At 38.1% G+C, this 21657-nt stretch overlaps 1 protein-coding gene and 2 pseudogenes across 9 annotated transcripts in view; 2 read left to right on the top strand and 1 right to left on the bottom strand.

Moving 5' to 3' along the window:
• Nucleotides 1-21657, top strand: part of CFAP44 (cilia and flagella associated protein 44) — a 140101-nt gene that overhangs the window by 66716 nt on the left and 51728 nt on the right. For 5 of the 9 annotated variants that reach the window (XR_005242008.2, XM_007985796.3, XM_038003327.2 and 2 more), the window contains 4 exons: nt 5933-6203; nt 8713-8768; nt 8932-9094; nt 13409-13539. Coding sequence is in view for 8 of the 9 variants with exons in the window: in XM_007985796.3 (XP_007983987.3) it covers nt 5933-6203; nt 8713-8768; nt 8932-9094; nt 13409-13539 (621 nt within the window). In the remaining variant the exon portion in view is untranslated. The remainder of the gene's footprint in view (nt 1-5932; nt 6204-8712; nt 8769-8931; nt 9095-13408; nt 13540-21657) is intronic. The other 4 variants (XM_007985799.3, XM_007985797.3, XM_038003328.2 and 1 more) reach the window with 3 other exon arrangements.
• On the top strand, nt 9334-10167 carry LOC103228624 (PHD finger-like domain-containing protein 5A pseudogene; annotated as a pseudogene).
• LOC140709797 (geranylgeranyl transferase type-2 subunit beta-like) lies at nt 10282-13065 on the bottom strand (annotated as a pseudogene).

The following is a 21657-nucleotide window of genomic DNA, read 5'->3' as shown; positions in this document are numbered from 1 at the left end:
GTAGCATGATTTATAATCCTTTGGGTATATACCCAATAATGGGATCACTGGGTCAAATAGTATTTCTAGTTGTAGATCTTTGAGGAATCGCCACACTGTCTTTCACAATGGTTGAACTAATTTATACTCCCACCGGCAGCGTAAAAGTGTTCCTATTTTTCCACATCCTCTCCAGCATCTGTTGTTTCCTGACTTTTTAATGATCACTGTTCTAACTGGCGTGAGATGGTATCTCACTGTGGTTTTGATTTGCATTTCTCTGATGATCAGTGGTGATGAGCATTTTTTCATGTGTCTGTTGGCAGCATAAATGTCTTCTTTTGAGAAGTGTCTGTTCATATCCTTTGCCCACCTTTTGATGGGATTGTTTGTTTTTTTTTTTTTCCTGTAAATTTGTTTAAGTTATTTGTAGATTCTGGATATTAGCCCTTTGTCAGATGGGTAGATTGCAAACATTTTCTCCCATTCTGTAGGTTGCCTGTTCACTCTGATAATTGTTTCTTTTGCTGTACAGAAGCACTTTAGTTTAATTAGATTCCATTTGTCTATTTTGGTTTCTGTTGCCATTGCTTTTGGTGTTTTAGACATGAAGTCTTTGCCCATGCCTATGTCCTGAATGGTATCGCCTAGGTTTTCTTCTAGGGCTTTTATGACTTTAGGTCTTACATTTAAGTCTTTAATCCATCTTGAGTTACTTTTTGTATAACGTGTAAGGAAGGGATCCAGTTTCAGCTTTCTACATATGGCTAGTCAGTTTTCCCAGCACCATTTATTAAATAAGGAATGCTTTCCCCATTTCTTGTTTTTGTCAGGTTTGTCAAAGATCAGATGGTTGTAGATGTGTGGTGTTATTTCTGAGGCCTCTGTTCTGTTCCATTGGTCTGTATATCTGTTTTGGTACCAGTACCATGCTGTTTTGGTTACTATAGCCTTGTAGTATAGTTTGAAGTCAGGTAGTGTAATGCCTCCAGCTTTGTTCTTTTGCTTAGGATTGTCTTGGCTATGCAGGCTCTTTTTTGGTTACATATGAACTTTAAAGTAGTTTTTTCCAATTCCGTGAAGAAAGTCATTGGTAGCTTGACCAATGATGGCATTGAATCTATGAATTACCTTGGGCAGTATGGCCATGTTCACAGTATTGAGTCTTCCTATTTATGAACATGAAATGTTCTTCCATTTGTTTGTATGCTCTTTTATTTCATTGAGCAGTGGTTTGTAGTTCTCTTTGAAGAGGTCCTTCACATCCCTTGTAAGTTGGATTCCTAGGTATTTTATTCTTTTCATAGCAGTTGTGATTGGGAGTTCACTCATGATTTGGCTCTCTGTTTGTTACTGCTGTATAGGAATGCTTGTGATTTTTGCATATTGATTTTGTATCCTGAGACTGTGTCGAAGTTGTTTATCAGCTTAAGGAGATTCTGGCCTGAGACGATGGGGTTTTCTAAATATACAATCATGTCGTCTGCAAACAGGCACAATTTGACTTCCTCTTTTCCTAACTGAATATCCTTTATTTCCTTCTCTAGCCTGTTTGCCCTGGCCAGAACTTCCAACACTGTGTTGAATAGGAGTGGTGAGAGAGCACATCCTTGTCTTGTGTTTTCAAAGGGAATATGCTTCCACTTTGCCCATTCAGTATGATATTGGCTGTGGGTTTGTTGTAAATAGCTCTTATTATTTTGAGGTACATTCCATCAATACCTAGTTTATTGAGAGTTTTTAGCATGAAGGCTGTTGAATTTTGTTGAAGGACTTTTCTGCATCTATTGAGATAATCATGTCTTTGGTTCTGTTTATGTGATGGATTATGTTTATTGATTTGTGAATGTTGAACCAGCCTTGCATGCCAGGGATGAAGCCCACTTGATCATGGTGGATAAGCTTTTTGATGTGCTGCTGGATTTGGTTTGCCAGTATTTTATTGAGGATTTTTGCATTGATGTTCATCAGGGATATTGGTCTAAAATTCTCTTTTTTTGTTGTGTCTCTGCCATGCTTTGGTTTCAGGATGATGCTAGTCTCGTAAAATGAGTTAGGGTGGATTTCCTCTTTTCTATTGATTGGAATAGTTTCAGAAGGAGTGGTACCAGCTCCTCTTTGTACCTCTGGTAGAATTTGGCTGTGAATCTGTCTGGTCCGGGACTTTTTTTGGTTGGTAAGGTATTAATTATTGCCTCAATTTCAGAACCTGTTATTGGTCTATTCAGAGATTCAACTTCTTCCTGGTTTAGTCTTGGGAGGGTGTATGTGCCCAGGAATTTATCCATTTCTTCTAGATTTTCTAGTTTATTTGCCTAGAGGTGTTTATAGTATTCTCTGATGGTAGTTTGTATTTCTGTGGGATCAGTGGTGATATCCCCTATATCATTTTTTATTGCATCTATTTGATTCTTCTCTCTTCTTCTTTATTAGTCTTGCTAGTGGTCTATCAATTTTGTTGATCTTTTCAAAAAAACCAGCTTCTGGATTCATTGATTTTTTGCAGGGTTTTTTGTCTCTATCTCCTTCAGTTCTGCTCTGATCTTAGTTATTTCTTGCCTTCTGCTAGCTTTTGAATTTGTTTGCTCTTGCTTTTCTAGTTCTTTTAATTGTAATGTTAGGGTGTTGATTTTAAGTCTTTCCTGCTTTCTCTTGTGGGCATTTGGTGCTGTAAATTTCCCTCTACACTCTGCTTTAAATGTGTCCCAGAGATTCTGGTACGTTGTGTCCTTGTTCTCATTGGTTTCAAAGAACATCTTTATTTCTACCTTCATTTCGTTATTTACCCAGTAGTCATTCAGGAGCAGATTGTTCAGTTTCTATGTAGTTGTGCAGTTTTGAGTGGGTTTATTAATCCTGAGTTCTAATTTGATTCCACTGTGGTCTGAGAGACAGTTTGTTGTGATTTCTATTCTTTTACATTTCTTGAGGAGTGTTTTACTTCCAATTATGTGGTCAATTTTAGAATAAGTATGATGTGATCCTGACAAGAATGTATATTCTGTTGATTTGGGATGCAGAGTTCTGTAGATGTCTATTAGGTCCGCTTGGTACAGAACTGAGTTCAAATACTGGATATCCTTGTTAACCTTCTGTCTCGTTGATCTGTCTAATATTGACAGTGGGGTGTTAAAGTCTCCCATTATTATTGTGTGGGAGTCTAAGTCTCTTTGTAGGCCTCTAAGAACTTGCTTTATGAATCTGGGTGCTCCTGCATTGGGTGCTTATATATTTTGGATAGTTAGCTCTTCTTGTTGAATTGATCCCTTTACCATTGTGTAATGGCCTTCTTTGTCTCTTTTGATCTTTGTTGGTTTAAACTCTGTTTTATCAGAGATTAGGATTGCAACCCCTGCTTTTTTTGCTTTCCATTTGCTTGGTAGATCTTCCTCCATCCCTTTATTTTGATCCTGTGTGTATCTGTGCATGTGAGATGGGTCTCCTGAATATAGCACACAGATGGATCATGATTCTTTATCCAATTTGCCAGTCTGTGTCTTTTAATTGGAGCATTTAGCCCATTTACATTTAAGGTTAATATTGTTATGTGTGAATTTGATCCTGTCATTATGATGTTAGCTGGTTATTTTGCCTGTTAATTGATGCAGTTTCTTCATAGAATCAATGGTCTTTACAATTTGGCATGTTTTTCAGTGCCTGAGGCAGGTTGTTCCTTTCTATGTTTAGTACTTCCTTCAGGAGCTCCTGTAAGGCAGGCCTGGTGGTGACAAAATCTCTCAGCATTTGCTTGTCTGTAAAGGATTTTATTTCTCCTGCACTGATGAAGCTTAGTTTGACTGGATATGAAATTCTGGGTTTAAAATTCTTTTCTTTAAGAATATTGAATATTGGCCCCCACTCTCTTCTGGCTTGTAGGGTTTCTGCAGAGACATCTGCTGTTAGTCTGATGGGCTTCCCTTTGTGGGTAACCTGACCTTTCTCTCTGGCTGCCCTTAACATTTTTTCCTTTGTTTCAACCTTGGTGAATGTGACAATTATGTTCTTGGGGTTGCTCTTTTCAAGGAGAATCTTTGTGGTGTTCTCTGTGTTTCCTGAATTTGAATGTTGGCCTGCCTTGCTAGATTGGGGAAGTTCTCCTGAATGATATCCCGAAGAGTGTTTTCTAACTTGGTTCTATTTTCCCCATCATTTACAGGCACACCAATCAAACGTGGATTTGGTCTTTTCACGTAGTCCCATTATTTCTTGGAGACTTTGTTCATTTCTTTTTACTCTTTTCTCTAATCTTGTCTTCTTGCTTTATTTCATTAATTTGATCTTCAATCACTGATATCCTTTGTTCCACTTGATCAAATCAGCTATTGAAGGTTGTGCATGTGTCATGAAGTTCTCGTGCTGTGGTTTTCAGCTCCAGGAGGTCATTTAAGGTCTTCTCTACACTGTTTTTCCTAGTTTGCCGTTCATCTAACCTTTTCTTCAAGGTTTTTAGCTTCCTTGCAATGGGTTAGAACATGCTCCTTTAGCTCAGAGAAGTTTATTACCAACTTTCTGAAGCCTACTTCTGTCAACTCATCAAAGTCATTCTCCATCCAGCTTTGTTCCATTGCTGGCGAGAAGCTGTGATCCTTTGGAGGAGAAGAGGTGTTCTGGTTTTTGGAATTTTCAGCTTTTCTGCTGTGGTTTCTCCCCATCTTTGTGATTTTATCTACTTTTGGTCTTTGATGTTGGTGACCTACAAATGGGGTTTTGGTGTGGCTATCCTTTTTGTTGATGTTGATGCTATTCCTTTCTGTTTGTTAGTTTTCTTTCTAACAGTCAGGGCCCTCAGCTACAGGTCTGTTGGAGTTTGCTGGAGGTCCACTCCAGGCCCTATTTGCCTGGGTATCACCAATGGAGGCTGCAGAATGGCAAATATTGCAGAACAGCAAATATGGCTGCCTGATCCTTCCTCTAGAAGCTTCATCCCAGAGGGGCACCCACCTGTATGAGGTGTCTGTTGGCCCCTACTGGGAGGTGTCTATCAGGCTACATGGGGGTCAGGGACCCACTTGAGGAGGCAGTCTGTCTGTTCTCAGAGCTCCAACGCCGTGCTGGGAGAGCCACTGCTCTCTTCAGAGCTGTCAGACAGGGACGATTAAGTCTGCAGAAGTTGTCTGCTGCCTTTTGTTCAGCTATGCCCTGCCCACAGAGGTGAAGTCTATAAAGGCAGTAGGCCTTGCTGAGTTGCAGTGGGCTCTGCCCAGTTAGAGCTTCCCAGCTGCTTTTTTTTACCTAGTCAAGCCTCAGTAATGGCAGGTGCCCCTCCACCCGCCAGGCTGCAGTGTCACAGGTTGATCTCAGACTGCTGTGCTAGCAGTGAGCAAAGCTCCATGGGTGTGGGACCTGCTGAGCCAGGCATGAGAGGGAATCTCCTGGTCTGCTGGTTGCTAAGACTTTTGAAAACACAGTATTTGGGCAGAAGTGTACCATTTTTCCAGGTACAGTCTGTCACAGTTTCCCTTGGCTAGGAAAGGGAAATCTCCCAACCCCTTGAGCTTCCCAGGTGAGGCAACACCCTGCCCTGCTTCGGCTTGCCCTCTGTGGGCTGCACCCACTGTGCAACCAGTCCCCATGAGATGAACCAGATACCTCAGTTGGAAATGCAGAAATCACCCATCTTCTGAGTCGATCTTGCTGGGAGCTACAGACCAGAGCTGTTCCTATTTGGCCATCTTGGAAGTGACCTCCTTTTAATATCTTCTTCTTATTAGTACACCAGGCAGACTGGATTAGAACCTACCCTAATGTTCTCATTTTAACTTACCTCTTTAAAGGCCCTATTGCAATGCAGTTACATTCTGAAGTATTAGGTGTTAGGGCTTCAATATATGAATTTTGGGGGTGTACAATTCAGTCCATAACAACTTTGTTATTTAGCCACTTGTCAATTAACTTGAAATTAAGCATTTTTTCAGATTAATGGAAAGAACAATTTACATTTTTTGTTTCATAGCATTAACAAAGTTATGATGTTTTGTGGAATGAAAAATGGAGCAATTCGAGTCTATGTCCTAAATCAGAATGATCCTTCATTGGCCAGTTTGGTGGACTACTGGCACTTCAATATGCACGACAATAATTATGGATGTATTAAAAGTATTGCTAGTAGCTTTGATGATCGTTTTTTGGTGACTGTTGGAGCAGATGGTAATATATTTGTTTTCAACATTATTTCTGAATTTATGCTAAGGAAAGACATCAAGGCCAAACTGCCATCTCCCAGGGTATGTAATTAATTAACCAGTTAATTAATAACAAACTATTTAAAAATAGTGATATTAAAATTGTTCATATTCTTTAGAAATTAAAATTCACATTCACCTTATAGTCTAATCTTCCTGCTAGTATTATAATTTGACTTTCTGGTGCTTCTATATCAAGTATTAAAGGTATTACATTCCCCTTATTATTAAAGATTGTAATTCCCCAGATTATAAAAGAATGTGTCAGTTTTTCTATGTAGTCAAAAGTTTGTATATTAAAAAAACTTTCTTAATCAGTTTTTTTTTCAAAGTTCACAATTCTTCAGATTTTCTTTTGCTTTTCATTTATTCATTCACTCATTGTAAGGGCTGATATAGGACATATGCCATAAAGCGTGGTTTTGATAGGAGTTGCCAAAATATACTTGCTTTTAGTATTAGAATGTGACAATGTGGGTCATGATCAAAGATCCAGTATAAAGTATTTTTTTTAAAAGCAGAACTAGATTTTTGGCTTTATGATGAAGTTTGAGGGTTCAGATCCCCAAATTATGTCCTTTTTTTCCTGTCGTAGAACTTGAATTTCATATTATCAAAGCAAGTTATTTGGATAAATAAGTAGTTAACCATTAGAATTGCTCCTAAGGAGAAAGGAGTTGTATTAGAAAGATTATAGCTAAAATTCCTTTGAACATATTGGCTTCCCATTTAGCAGGTAGCCTACCTCAAAGTACACATAAAGAATATAGGGAAGATATGAGTAGGTTGATTTTCATTTCTTCTAATAGCAAAATTTGGAGTATGGGCTGCTGTTTAGTGAGGGTCCAGCTCAGAAAAAGGAATTACAGGAGGGAAAGTATATGAACAAGAAGAAAATGCCTTTCTACCTGGTGCAGTCCTCTCTATAGAAATCCATATTGGATAGAAAAATATTTATTCTGCATTTCAATAATCGTGTTTTTTAATTTACGGCTGCAGTCAATGTCCCTCTCTACAGAAACCCATATTGGATAGAAAAATACTTATTCCACATTTAAATTTATGGCTGCAATCAATATTTCTGAAATCACTGAAGCAGACATTGCTTTTAAGAAAGAAAAATTAGAAAGAATTTTAAAAAAACAAAACAAAACAAAAAACAAAACAGAAAACAACTAAGCTCAGCACTGGTCTGAGGTTCTTACCTTACTGTGCTTTAGAATCAGCTGGGGAGCCCTAGAAGTACAGATACCAGAGCCCACCCAAGAACAATTAAATTAGAATCTCTGAAGGTGAGGCCCAGGCGTCAGTATTGTATACAGTATCCTTCATGTAATTCTAATGTGCAGCTAGGATTGAGACCCATTGGCATATATTTTGGAACTGATTGGCATACTTTTGGAACTTTGTTTAACTCAACTTTATTGGAAGCAACTGTGGCCAGGAGACAATTGCCCCAGTGTCAGCATCAAATCCTGGAAGTCACACTGATATTAGAAAATCAAGATACTTAGCTCTGGCCAATAAAAGAATAAAAAATAAATAAAATTCAATAAATTTTTGTCCTAAATGATTAATAGTACAATTTATTAGCCTTTACTGTCTCCTATATTGATCATGTTTTATGACTTTGCTTTTATTAAAGTCATAAACCTTGACTTCTGTAAAAATATGTAGATTTACATCATTTCATACATATAAAGATTAATAAAACAACTTTATCAAAAGAGAATCTTTATTTACTTACAACAAATAACAACAAAACAGAGACCTATCTTCTAGGAAAGAGAATGTGGAATAAAGTTTAGTGTTAGTTATGAACTGACTAGTTAGCAAGCTAAGACTATTTTGTTCACTGGGTTATAATTCTCCTTCTTTAATATCACAGACTACGACATTTTACAGCACAGTACCTGAATAAACAGAGTACTTTTATTTTTAAGTGATTTAGTTCTTAGTTCCCCCAAATTTAAACTAATTTCCTTTCTGAAGGGAGATTTGTATTTTTGATTTCCTATCTTTCTCTTTCAAGGAGGGGGATTATATTGTTCTTTGCATTTTCCACTTTATGTCTTCCTTTGAGAAGGTGATATAAAATGCTTACTTAAAATTTAAAAATATATATATTGAAATATTTCTAGGACACACTGAGGTATTTAGACAAATGATTCATGTGATAAAGGGATATACCAAAAAACAGCATTTTGAAATAAATGGTCTAGACTTTTGTGAATTCTGTGTCAATAGCATATGAATATTAGTAATTTACATTTTGAGGGGAAATTACGGGGATATTAATATTTTGTAAACATATGATTAGGTTGAGACTTTTCCTATGAACTCCTTCAAATAAAGCAGAAATGAATAAGTTTAATAAACTGCAATTTTTTCCTTAGATTTTTGTGAAACTGTTTTTCAGACCTACAGTTATTAGAAATTGGCAGGAAAAAAACCTGAACCAATTTGAATTTTTAATTTACTTCTTCCTAGATATTTTAAGGAAAATGCTATGCAATTTTACAGGGCTAACCTTTTACTTCCCTTCTTATAGTTTGGAATTGAAACAGAGCCAATTCCAGAAGACATTGAAGATCCCAAAGCCTACAGGTATGGGAATTTTTGATAAATACTGACTAGGACTGAGATTGTGCAAAACAAATCAACAGTGCAGAAGTTGATGAAGTTTAATGAATTTTCAAATTATTGAATACTAATTTTCTCTGCTGTTTCTGTATCACAACCTGTTATTGTTTTAAATTTCTGTTTTCAGTATCGAGAATGCTAGGAGAAAAAGAGAACATGACAAGTTAATGAAAGAAGTGGAAGAAATAAAGGCACGGAAGAGAGAGCAAATCAAAGCTTTGAGGACTGAATTTTGTAAACTATTAGAAATGAATGAAGAATTACCAACGCATATGCAGTTTAAACGAACAGTAAGCCTAATATAAACTTGATTTTTATTTTAACATATGCTCTTTCTGGATAGAGATGACTATTTTCCCAACAAGTAGAAACACTTAAAATTGTTTTTCTTTTTTGTTTGTTTCTTTCAAAATTTCAATAGCCATTTATTTTGGGCATCTTTTAGTTTGTATGTGGGGTTTATCTATTTTAATCAGTTAAGATTCTTGTTGACATAAATTGTTTTACATCAACTGTTGTTATAGAACACATGAAAGGAATACATGGGGAAGCAATAAAGTAGAACCCAAGAGTTCTTTTAAGTTTTCTGTTATAGAGACATGAATAACAGATACACTGAAGTATAATCAAAAATTGGCCTGAAGCATCCGGTGGCTGGTTTCATTGGGAACTGTGGCTAAACGTCATCCAGATTTGATCTTTTGCCGCAAGCAGACTGGTGTTGCTATCGGAAGACTGTGTGAAAAATGTGATGGCAAGTGTGTGATTTGTGATTCCTATGTGCGTTCCTGCACTCTGGTGCGCATATGTGATGAGTGTAACTATGGATCTTACCAGGGGTGCTGTGTGATCTGTGGAGGCCCTGGGGTTTCTGATGCCCATTATTGTAAGGAAGTGCACCATCCAGGAGAAGGATAGGGATGGCTGCCCAAAGATTGCCAGTTTGAATAACTCTAAGACAGACCTTTTCTATGAATGCAAAAAATATGGCTTCAAGAAGAGGTGATTGGTGGGTGGCCCCTTCCTCCCCTCCACATCAAGCTGCTGCAGCTGCAAGAAAAGATGCCTACTACTAGCAGCAGAAAGGGAGTGGAGCCCAGAGCATCACCAGGAGTGCCTTCTAGTGTACTGTCACCTTGCCACCCGCTCCTCTCCCTTCACCCAGACACATAGAAGGAATGGAAAAGGATTCTTCACAGAGCACTCCGGTACACTATATCAGAGAAAAATTGATAGATTAGCTAATGGTTTTTCTTGAATTTGAGAAGCAAAGCCCTGTTCTCCATATTGAAATGTTCTCCCTCAACCAAGATCTTCTAAAAAGAAGTAATATTTTAGTCTTCTGCTTGAGGAGTTGACTGTGAAGCTATGCCCAGTGAAAAACGTGAAACGTGTTCTTGCAGCAGCTCTGGTGGCAGTTATCCTCGAGGAACCTTCGGTGTGTGGTGGGAAGCTATCAGAACAAGAAACGTAGGCATTTAATCTTATAACACTTGTGCTGGTTTCATGTTGTTTTCCTTCTGAGAAATTAGAAACCCTTTATGTTGCTATTATATTAATAAAGTTGGTGTTTGTTTTCTGGTTAAAGAAAAAAACAAAACAGAACAAAACAAAACAAAAAAACTGTGGTCAGAATAGCAGGTCTTCAAAATATAAAGCAGAAAGTAAAATACAGGTCTTTAGGCCGGGTGCGGTGGCTCATGCCTGTAATCCCTACACTTTGGGATGTTGAGATAGGTATATCACGATCAGGAGATCGAGACTATTCTGGCTAACACATTGAAACACCGTCTCTACTAAAAATACAAAAAAATTTAGCTGGGTGTGGTGGTGGGTGCCTGCAGTCCCAGCTACTCAGGAGACTGAGGCAGGAGAATGGCGTGAAACCCCGGAGGTGGAGTGTGCAGCGAGCCGAGATTGCGCCACTGCACTCCAACCTGGGGGACAGAGTGAGACTCCGTCTCAAACAAAAAAAAACAAAAACAAAACAAAAAAAAACAGGTCTCTATTTTACAATGTGTATAATTATATAATTTCTTATAAATTATAAAATTACTTTAACACAATACACAAAATAACAGTAGTCATTTTTTATAATTCCATAAGCATTTTAAATACAGACATGTTAAGATGGCAAAATTATGCTGTGCTATGCAACTTTTGCCTCAATTAATCTACCTCACTAGCTCAGGCTGAATATTCACTCTCTGAAGCACTTCCTCAGGCATGCCAAAAGTAGGACTAGCAGATGAAATTACATACGTGGTTTATCTCTCTCAATCCAATGAAGCCTTCCAGTGATCTTCAGGACAGCCAACACCCACCATGAATAGCATATACCTGGTAACTTCCCTGGCCTTCCATTACATCCACCGGAGGGTAACTCATTCACAAAACCACTAACCAAGTAAATCAGAGTTTACTTGATGTGACTGACTTGGTAATAATCAGGAATCCTGTGCAACAATAAATGTACCCAGCATGGGATTCAGAACCTGGTCTGCAACCAAATCCACCATCAAAATTCGTACACAGATAAAACAAATTCAACTGCCTTTTTTACATTAATAGCATCAAACTTCCCAGGACAGCCAGTTTCCACCACACAAAAAGAGAATCTTGTATCAATTTCCCCCTACTTTATAAAAGTAGATTTTTCCCATCCCATGAAACAGCTGGTCTCTCTGCCCTGCACTGTGTTCATCCCTTATCTTTCAGTCTGGCCCCCTCTGGTCCAGTGCTTCTGTATGCTGATAAAACTACCACAGTGCACGTTGGAACTTCCAGCAGACCATTAGCTCCAGTTAGAGCAGCTGCTCAGGTTGACCCCAAAAGTCTCCAGCAAGAGAACCATCTTCTTTCCATAGACTTGGAACATATTCCACAACTTTTTTACATCGATAACATTAATGCTATCATACAGAGTAAGAATCTGGACAGCACTAAGAGTGTATAAAAGATGAGGATCACGTCTGATAATTAGCACTTATTCCACCAAACTCATATTGGCAAGACTTAATAAATGTCAGAATTTCTTCACTATTCATGCAATGAAGTTGTCCCATGAGATCCAATACTGTCAGACCCCAATAGATGCCACTCGTTCTCAAATACTCAGATATATAGTATTCATAATCATCTTTCTTTGAGCCATAGGATGTGATAACAATCTACATGTTTCTCCAATAATAAAGTATCTGGTGTATCTCACTTGATAATAATATGCCCATGTCTAAGAGTGAAAAGCCAAAATCATCTTTAAGCTTCTTTTTATCTGGCCAGTCAGTATGTTTGCAGCAAACTACTCTAGAACTTGACACACTGTGTGGTTTGGAAGCAGATGAACCTTTTTACGTAATACAAAGTTTACTATTGGATTTACCTACCACACTTTTTTTTTTTTTTGGTAGCAAGATAAGACATAAGTATAGGTTTGAATCTGGTTATTAACTCTTATTGTACTTAGCCAAAATACAGTGGGTAGATACATTTATAATTTGATTATCTGTGGTTCTATTTCTATAATTTATCAGATCTGTTGAAAAGACAGTACCTGGTTGATCTACAAAACTTTAAAAAAATGATTTAATATAGTTGTAGCTATGGGGGCAATCACAAAATTGTCTAAGACAATTTTGTATTCTACCTTTTTTTTGTGACTTATTGCAAAGCCCCATGTACCTGCTAGTGGTTACGTTTTTTTCATTTTGTACCCCTTCCTAAATGGAGTTAGTTAACCATCTAATCAATTAAAAACCCATAATTCTTAATATACTCATGGGTTACCCAGTCCTGTAGTTCTAGAAGCATTTCACCAATTTCATATAAAAAATGCTTTGGTGAAATCATGATTTAATCATGTTGGTTAAAAAAACCAAGTCAAAATAGTTAAAAGACCTTTATGCTATTTTTCTAAGATAAATGTTGAAACTTCCAGAGCATGAGTAATAACATTTAAGATAAAAAACAACTGAGGCAAGTGCTGTGCTAAGCACTTTGTACACATCATTACTTAAATGAAACAGAAACACCTCTGGAAGGAATAATTACTACTCACAATTCAGCACAAATATTGGCTCTGATATTTTTCCAGGGATGAAGGTAAGAAACATGAGACCTCTTCTGGGAGAAAGTGGAGCCCTTTGTGAAGGAGATTCAACAAAAACTTGGTGATGTCAAGAAGACACCAGATACTGCTGTCTTTCCTGGGTGGGGTCACACCAGGGCGGATGTTCAGATAATGATCAGTTGCTAAAAGCATCTACCTTATGTCCAATTTTTATGTAATAGTAGTTTCTTTGAGACAGCGAGAGTATTTTTTAAAACTGTATACTCTCCAAATATTGATAGCATTCATTATTTTTATTGTGGGAAAAAAATCTTAAACTGTGTAGCTTTATTTGCTTATTGTTAATTGCCAAGAACATTTCTCCTTATATTATGGAAGTAAAGTTAAAAATATGCTGTTTTTCTTCTATAATGGACAGAGTTTATGATATTTGGGGAAGAGTTATGATGCAACATGAAACTGGGGACAAAACTGAAATCTATGAAACAGAGTTGATAAAGTACCCATTGTGATGAACAGATCTTCTTATCTGCAGGATTTTGATGTAGATTCCAAAATCCGTGCTGAGATGCACAGAAAAACAGCTTTCAAAATTCAACAAGTGGAAAAGGAATTAGCTTGGGAAAAAGAGAAACATGAACTCGGCCTAAAGAAGCTAAAGAATCGGTAGGATCCATATTCCCTACAAGCCAAGATGTTTGAGAGCACATGTTTGAATAACATAGTTTATAGTAGTGTCAGTGAAGTGGCCAGATAAGAGGGCTCTGGAAGTACCCACTGACTTGAAATCTCAAGGAATCCTCTTGTCACTGCTACTGATCTTTTACTGAGCTTTCTGCGTACTCCTTTCTAGTTTAAATGTGGGAAATTTGTTTAATATTTAGATTTTAAAAATTATATAATACATATTTACTTTGTCTTATTTCATATCAAATTAATTAATGAACATGATGTATTAAGAAATAAAAAATCAAATGTAACCAAAGGACTTTAAACAAAAGACAACCAGAGGTGGCTCTGGTTTTATCCTTCTCATGCATCAATTTGACTTCCAGGGGAAATGATTTTTTTTTTGCCATTTACTGAGATATAATTTACATAAGTAAAGTACATAAATCTTAACATCTTGAAAATTTTTTACAGATGTATAAATATATCTACTACTCAGATTAAGATAGAGACCATTTATAGCACTCCAGAACGTTTCCCCATGTCCCCCTCACCTCAGGAAATACTCTCCAAAGTTGAACCTTTATTGCCATAAATTAGTTTTGTTTGTGAATTCCATATACATAGAGTGTTACAGTATGGATTCTTTTGCATCTGGCCTTTTTCTAAAACTCATGTGATGTCTAAGATTATCAATGTTGTTACATGTGTCAGTTGTTCATTCTTTTCCACTGCTTTTTAATATTTCTTTAAAATGATTATACCACAGTTTATCCCTTCTACTGTTAATAGATATTTGAGTTGTTTCTATTTTTTGGCTACCATAAATAATGCTACTGTGAACATTGTGTATGTTTTTTGATGGATATAAGTGCTTATTTCTGTTGGTTATATACTCAGTTGTAGAATTGCTGGGCCATAGGTAATATGCCTGTGTAGTTTTGTTAGATCCTGTCAGTTTTTTTCAAAACGGTTTGAAAATTTACACTCTTCAATTTACACACTTACCATCAATGTATGAGAATCCCAGTTGATCCCCATTGTGTTAGTGTCTTAGAGCTCCTGTACAAAAATACTACAAACTGATTGGCTTAAAACTGGTTATTTATTGTCTCACAGTTCTGGAGGCTAGAAGTCCAAAATCAAGGAGTCAGGCAAGTTGTTTCTTTCTGAGGACTTGGTGGGGGAGAATCTGTTCCATACCTGTCTCCAAGCTTCTAGTGGTTTCCAGCAATCTTTGGTTTTCTTGGCTTATGAATCCATCACTGCAAATCCTCTGCTTTCACTCAATGTGCCTCTTCATTATAGGTTTCCCTGTGTATGTCCATCTCTGTCCACATTTCTGCTTTTTATAAGAACACCAGTCATGTTTCATTAAGGCCTGCTGTAATGATCTCATTTTAACTTGATTGCCTCTATCAAGACTGTATTTTCAAATAAGGTCACACTCTGAGGTACTGAGGGTTAGGACCTCAACATAGCTTTTTAGGGGGACACAAATCCCAAAAATACTCATGCTTGGGATTGTCAGCCCTTTAAATTCCAGCTATTCTGTAGCAGCATCTCAGCATGGTTTAAATTCGCATCGCCCTGATGAGTGATTTTCAGCCCCTTTTCATAACTTTACCAATCATTTGTATATTTTCTATTGTTAGGTGTTTGTTCCAGTCTTTTGTCCATTTTTAAAACTGGGTTGCAGGAATTATGTATATCTTCTGGATATGGGCTTTGGTTATTTATATACATGTATCATATGAGTGACTATGTATATGACATGTATGTATGTGTGTGTGTGTGTGTGTGTGTGTGTGTTTGCACATATAACATACCTTGCTGTAGTATGTGGCTTTAGTCTCTTAATAGAGTTGTTTGTTGAATACAAGTTTTTTCTTTTGATGAAGTTCAACTTATTAGTCTTTTTTTAAAGATTAATGCTTTTGTGTTATACTTAAAGAACTTTTGCCTACTCCCAATTCATAAAATAATTCTGCGTTTTCTTCTAGAAACTCTATTGTTTTTCCATCTTTAATAATTTTTATGGGTGGTGTGAGATCATGTCATGTTTTATATTGATATCCAGTTGACCTGGTATTGTTTGTTTAAAAGACCATCTGTTCCTTACTAGATTGTAGTGATGCTTTTGTCATAAGTCAGGCAGCTGTACATGTGAGGGTCTGTTTCTGAACTCTTTATTCTATCTCATTGACCCATCTGTCTATCCAGATGCCAGTATCACTCTGTCTTAATTAAATCTTGACATCTAATATTGTAAATCCTCTAGCTTTGTTATTCATCTCCAAGATTGATTAGGTTCTTTGCATAGAATCGACTTGTCAATTTTTACAAAAAGCCTGCTAAAATTTGTATTGGAATTACATGGAATCTATAGAAATAATAGACATTAAGGAATAAATTCCTATTTAAGAATAATAGATATTTAAATAATATTTAAATAATAAATATTATCTTACATAGACATATCTTAAAAAAGAATCAGTTTTAATATTTTTATAGTGGTTATAACCATGTATCTAAATAATATATTTATATGTATTTATTATTAGTCATTTTTATTGACTTCCTAATGTGGTAGCTAAGGATTTTCCTCACTTTAACTTATGCTTTCCTCTACCTTCTAGAAAATGTAGAATATATTAATAATAATTATATACATTTTATATATAATATGTAATTATACATAATATATATAAATGAAGAATATATTATAATAATTACTTTAATGTCCTTGTCTGCCAGTTATATTATCTGCATCATTTCTCTGCATGTTTCTATTGACTGATATATTTCTCTTCATTTTGGGTTACATTTTTATGGTTTTTAAAATGCTTTTTTGGGTTACGTTTTTATGCTTTTTGCCTATCTGCCTGGTAAATTTTGATTGTAAATTTTGCATTGTAGGTGCTAGATATTTCTGTATACTTAAATTTTTTTTGTAACTTTTTTTTAATACTTTAAATTCTAGGGTACATGTGCACAACCTGCAGGTTTGATACATAGGTATACATGTGCCATGTTGGTTTGCTGCACCCATCAACTCATCATTTACATTAGGTATTTCTCCTAATGCTATCCCTCCCCCCAGCCCTCCACCCCCTGACAAGCCCCAGTGTGTGATTGTTTCCTGCCCTGTGTCCAAGTGATCTCATTGTTCAATTCCCACCTATGAGTGAGAACATGTGGTGTTTGGTTTTCTGTCCTTGTGATAGTTTGCTGAGAATGATGGTTTTCAGCTTCATCTATGTCCCTGCAAAGGACATGAACTCATCCATTTTATGGCTGCATAGTATTCCATGGACAGAGTCTCACTCTGTCACCCAGGCTGGAGTGCAGTGGCGTGATCTCGGCTCACTGCAACCTCTGCCTCTTGGGTTCAAGCAATTCTCTGCCTCAGCCTCCTGAATAGCTGGGATTGCAGGTGCCTGCCACCATGCCCAGCTAATTTTTTTGTATTTTTAGTAGAGATAGAGTTTCACCATCTTGGCCAGGTTGGTATTGAACTCTTGACCTCGTGATCCACCTGCCTAGGCCTCCCAAAGTGCTGGAATTACAAGCATGAGCCACTGCGCCTGGCTTAACTTTTTTTTTTTTTTTTTAATTTCAATAGTTTTTTGGGGAACAGGTAGTGTTTGGCTACTTGAAGAGTTTTTTAGTGGTGATTTCTGAATTTTTGGTGCACACATCACCTGAGCAGTGTACACTGTACAAAATATATAGTCTTTAATCCTTCACCATCCCCCACCCTTTGCCCTGGGTCCCAGCAGAGCTACTGGGCTCCGGGTTGGTACTGGGGAGTATCTGCAAAGAGTCCTGTGATATGATCCTTCTTCAGGTCTTGAAGCCATGGATACCAGAACCTGCTCCCGTGGAGGTAGCAGGGGAGTGAAGCAGACTCTGTGAGGGTCCTTGGTTGTGTTTTTGTTTAGTGTGCTCATTTTGTGTTGGGTGGCCTCCAACCAGGAGGTGGTGCTTTCGAGAGCCCATCAGCTGTGGTCCTGTAGGGAGGATGCAAACTTGCCCTAGAGACACCTAGTTAAGTACTCAGGTTTCTCAGGCAGTGGGCAGGGCCATATAGAGTACCCAAGAGATTATGACCTTTGTCTTCAGCTACCAGGGCAGGTAGAGAAAGACCACCAGATCAGGGCAGGGATAGGTGTGTCTGAGCTCAGCATCTCCTTGGGCGGGGCTTGCTGTGGCTGCTGTGGGGAATGGAGGTGTGGATCCCAGTCCAATAGAGTTATATTCCTAGGGGGATTATGGCTGCCTCTGCTGAGTCATACAGGGAAGTTGAGGAAAGCTGGTAGTGATAGGCCTGACCCCACTCCCATGCAACCCACAGTCCTAAAGGCTGGTCTCACTCCTACCATACCCTCCTAACAGCACCAAGTCTATTTCCAGACAGCTGCTGAGCAGAGCTGAGAACTGCCCCAGACCAGGAGCCTTCCCATTGAGAAGGCAAGCAGATTCAGTTTTTTGGCATTTCAGGGAACCTACATCCGTGATCCAGTTCCTTCAGAGGGTCTGTGGATTCTCTCAACTTTTCTGAGTATGTTCCTGTGGTAGTTCTTGGAGCAAAAGTTCATGATGTGAGTCTCCACATGATGCTCTGTCCCCATCTGCAAGCTAATCCTGCCTCCTATCTGCCATTTTAATCTCTGTATACTTTTAAATATTCTTGAACTTTGTTCTGGAATTCAGTTAAGTTACATGGAAATATATATCTATATCTATAGATATAGATATAGATATAGATTTTTTTTTTTTTGAGGCTTGCCTTTAATCTTTATTAGGTGAGATCAGGGCAGCCTTCAGTCTAGGGCTAATTTTTTTCCAGCTACGAAGACAACACTCTTCTGAGTAGTATATCCTATGTCCCTTGTATTATCAGGTTTATGGGAACACAAGTTATTTCAACTGTGTGAGATCTGTGGATTATTCTGCCTGCTCCTTTCTGGTGTTTCTTTTCCCAACCTCAGGTAGACTCCTTCTCATGCAGTGCTGATCAGTGCTTAAAACTGCAGAGTGGAAGGGAGCCCTCTGCAGATCTTCAGAGCTCTCTCTCTCTGACTCTGGTTCTCTCTCTCCCTCTCTCTCTATCGTGCAGCTGTCTCCTCTCTGGTACTTCACCCTGAAAACTATAATCTCTGAATAGTTGAGTTCCTGGCTAATATTTCAACATTTGAATCCCTGAATTGTAACCAGATTGCTACATGCTAAAAGATGAAAGTGGTGAAGAGGTTCCTCTCAGGAAGAACTCTCAACATAGCAGCCTATGTTTGGCTTTAATAAGTATTCACAGTATATATAAGCTGTGTGTGTGTGTATTCATATATATATGAATCCTAACTTACAAACTTAGGTATGTAAGTACATGGCTGTTCTTTATTTTATTTAAACTGACTTAAATCTGACTTTGACTCTGGGTTTCTATTCTATCAAGAAGATAGGAAAGTCAGTCTTAGTACTGCTGGAGCTCATTGTCTCATTTTCCCAGACTGCCTGATGCTTTTAGTCCTTTGATTCTGTGGTTTCTGTGCTCTGCTGGAGCAGGCAATGTTTTGTGAGACCAGGAGCCTCCTGTGCCATAGATCAAACATACATGCAGGCATCACTCTTAAGGCCTTACCATCTCCGCAGATGCTTTCAGATGCAGGGAACAAGTGCCCACAGCTCTGGGACCCACTTGCCCATCCTCCTCCGAGTCAGGGTTCACTTCTGCCTCCCTACGTCCTTGTTATCAAATACTCTTTTCCTTAACTCCTGCTTTCTGTCCCTGGTCTGGGGACCCTCCATCCACCATAGCATCATGTTTTCAGGGAACATATGGAAGAAGATAATAAGAACCTAGCTAGCTATCTGATTGGAATGTGGGAAGAGGATAAAGTTGTACCAAATAACACTGGGTATCACCAACGTTTTCATCTTTACCAATCTAACAGGCAAAATATAATAACTCTTGATTGAATAATCTGCATCCTTTTTATTATTGGTGGGGTTCAGCATTTCCTTTCATGTGCCTATGGTTCATTTATATGTATTCTTCTGAGAATTGTCTGTTTAGATTTCTTGTTCATTTTTCTTTGGGTTCTGTTTATTTCCCACATTATTTTTAATTTTAGCCTCTTTATCTCTATTACAGATATTTGCCAGTTATTCTACATATTGTAAATGCTTTCTCCTGCTCTGCCATTTGCCTTAAACTTTGTTCATATTTTTCTAACTGTGCAGAATTTTTAATTTTTATGCGATCAAAACCAGCTATATTTTCCTTCATGTTGTGTCTGGAGTTGGTTCCTTCCAGTGGGCTCTTGGTCTTGCTGTCTTCAAGAATGAAGCCACGGACCTTCGCAGTGAGTGTTGCAGTTCTTAAAGGTGGTGCGGACCCAAAGAGTGAGCAGCAGCAAGATTTATTGTGAAGAGCAAAAGAACAAAGCTTCCACAGCGTGGAAGGGGACCTGAGTGGGTTGCTGCTACTGGCTGGGGTGGCCAGCTTTTATTCCCTTATTTGTCCCTGCCCACGTCCTGCTGATCGGTCCATTTTACAGAGTGTTGATTGGTCCATTTTACAGAGTGCTGATTGGTGCATTTACAGTCCTTTAGCTAGACAAGAGTGCTGATTGGTGCGTTTTTACAGAGTGCTGATTGGTGCATTTACAATCCTTTAGCTAGACAAGAGTGCTGATTGGTGCGTTTTTACAGAGTGCTGATTGGTGCATTTACAATCCTTTAGCTAGACAAGAGTGCTGATTGGTGCGTTTTTACAGAGTGCTGATTGGTGCATGTACAATCCTATAGCTAGACCCAGAGTGCCAATTGGTGTGTTTTTACAGAGTGCTGATTAGTGCATTTACAATCCTTTAGCTAGACACAAAGCACTGATTGGTGCATTTTTACAGAGTGCTGATTGGTGCATTTATAATCCTTTAGCTAGACACAGAGGGCTGATTGGTGCATTTACAGTCCTCTAGCTAGACAGAAAAGTTATCCAAGTCCCCACTCAACCCAGGAAGTACAGCTGGCTTCACCTCTCAATCCCCGCTCTTAACAGGACACCCCAACTGCTGTTGGGAATTGGGTGATGACCGCTCTAGCTGCTTCCTGCTGGATAGGGGTAAAGAAGGGGTCCTGTAGTTATAGTGTCCTCCAGAGGGTAACTCTCTAGGTCAGGCAAAGGGCCAGTGGGTCAATCCAGGAGTCTTTGGTAGAAGTTGTTAGTTGAACTCATTAGGTTCCATTTGTAAGACCATCTGTAGCTTGATGGCATCAATCCTGGAGGAAACAAATTTGACAAGAAGGCTAAAAACACAGGGCCCAAAGGCAAGTAACAGCAAGATGGCTGCCATGGGACCTAGAAAGGGGAGAAGCCATGTCGCCTAACTCCAGAGGTTGGTGTAGGAGTTTGAAAGGTGTTGTCTGATTTCGGAAGCCTTTTCCTGTAAACACCGGGCAGCATCTCATACTATCCCTGATTGGTTAGTGTAAAACCAAAACTCTTCTCCTAAGAAGGTTCAGAGTCCTCCTTTCTCAGCAGTGAAGAAGTCTAGGCCTCGGCAGTTTTGGAAAGTCACTGCTGCCAAAGAGTCTATTTGGGATTGTAGAGTAAGGATAGATTTCGTTATTTCTTGCAAACTGTCTGAGAAATCCTTTGAGGGTGTGTGGTAGTAGGATAATGAAGTAGATAAACTGGCTCTTCCAGTTCCTGTAGCAGTAGCCATTCCTAACCCTATAAGTAGGGGTATTAGTTGTATGGCTCTGCGCTGATGGACTTGATCTTTGAGGGATACTGATAGGGTCTGATTTCCTCAAGATTAGAGGTTAGGATAATACATGTTACACTGTTAACTTTTAGCAAACTTTACTTTTGTTGAAAACCTTGTAAGTTTGGGATTTCAATTATTCTTTGCTATTAATAAGACTTCGTTCAGTCTATATTAACTTAGAATTGGCATAGATGGCTCCTTCCTGATTCTATAAGTACTTTCAAGTTTAGCTGAGTGCAGACAGGTCACACGTTTGAGCGGACAATTATTAGGCAATTTTCCTAACTCTGCTTCTACAAGAGTTTCCTTATAACTTACTGAAGACCCATTGTGTCTT

The sequence above is a fragment of the Chlorocebus sabaeus genome, chromosome 22 (assembly GCF_047675955.1).
Source record: "Chlorocebus sabaeus isolate Y175 chromosome 22, mChlSab1.0.hap1, whole genome shotgun sequence".
Classification (NCBI taxonomy): Eukaryota; Metazoa; Chordata; class Mammalia; order Primates; family Cercopithecidae; genus Chlorocebus; species Chlorocebus sabaeus.
Note: the sequence above shows the minus strand (reverse complement) of the source record. Positions and strands in the feature narration are given on the sequence as shown.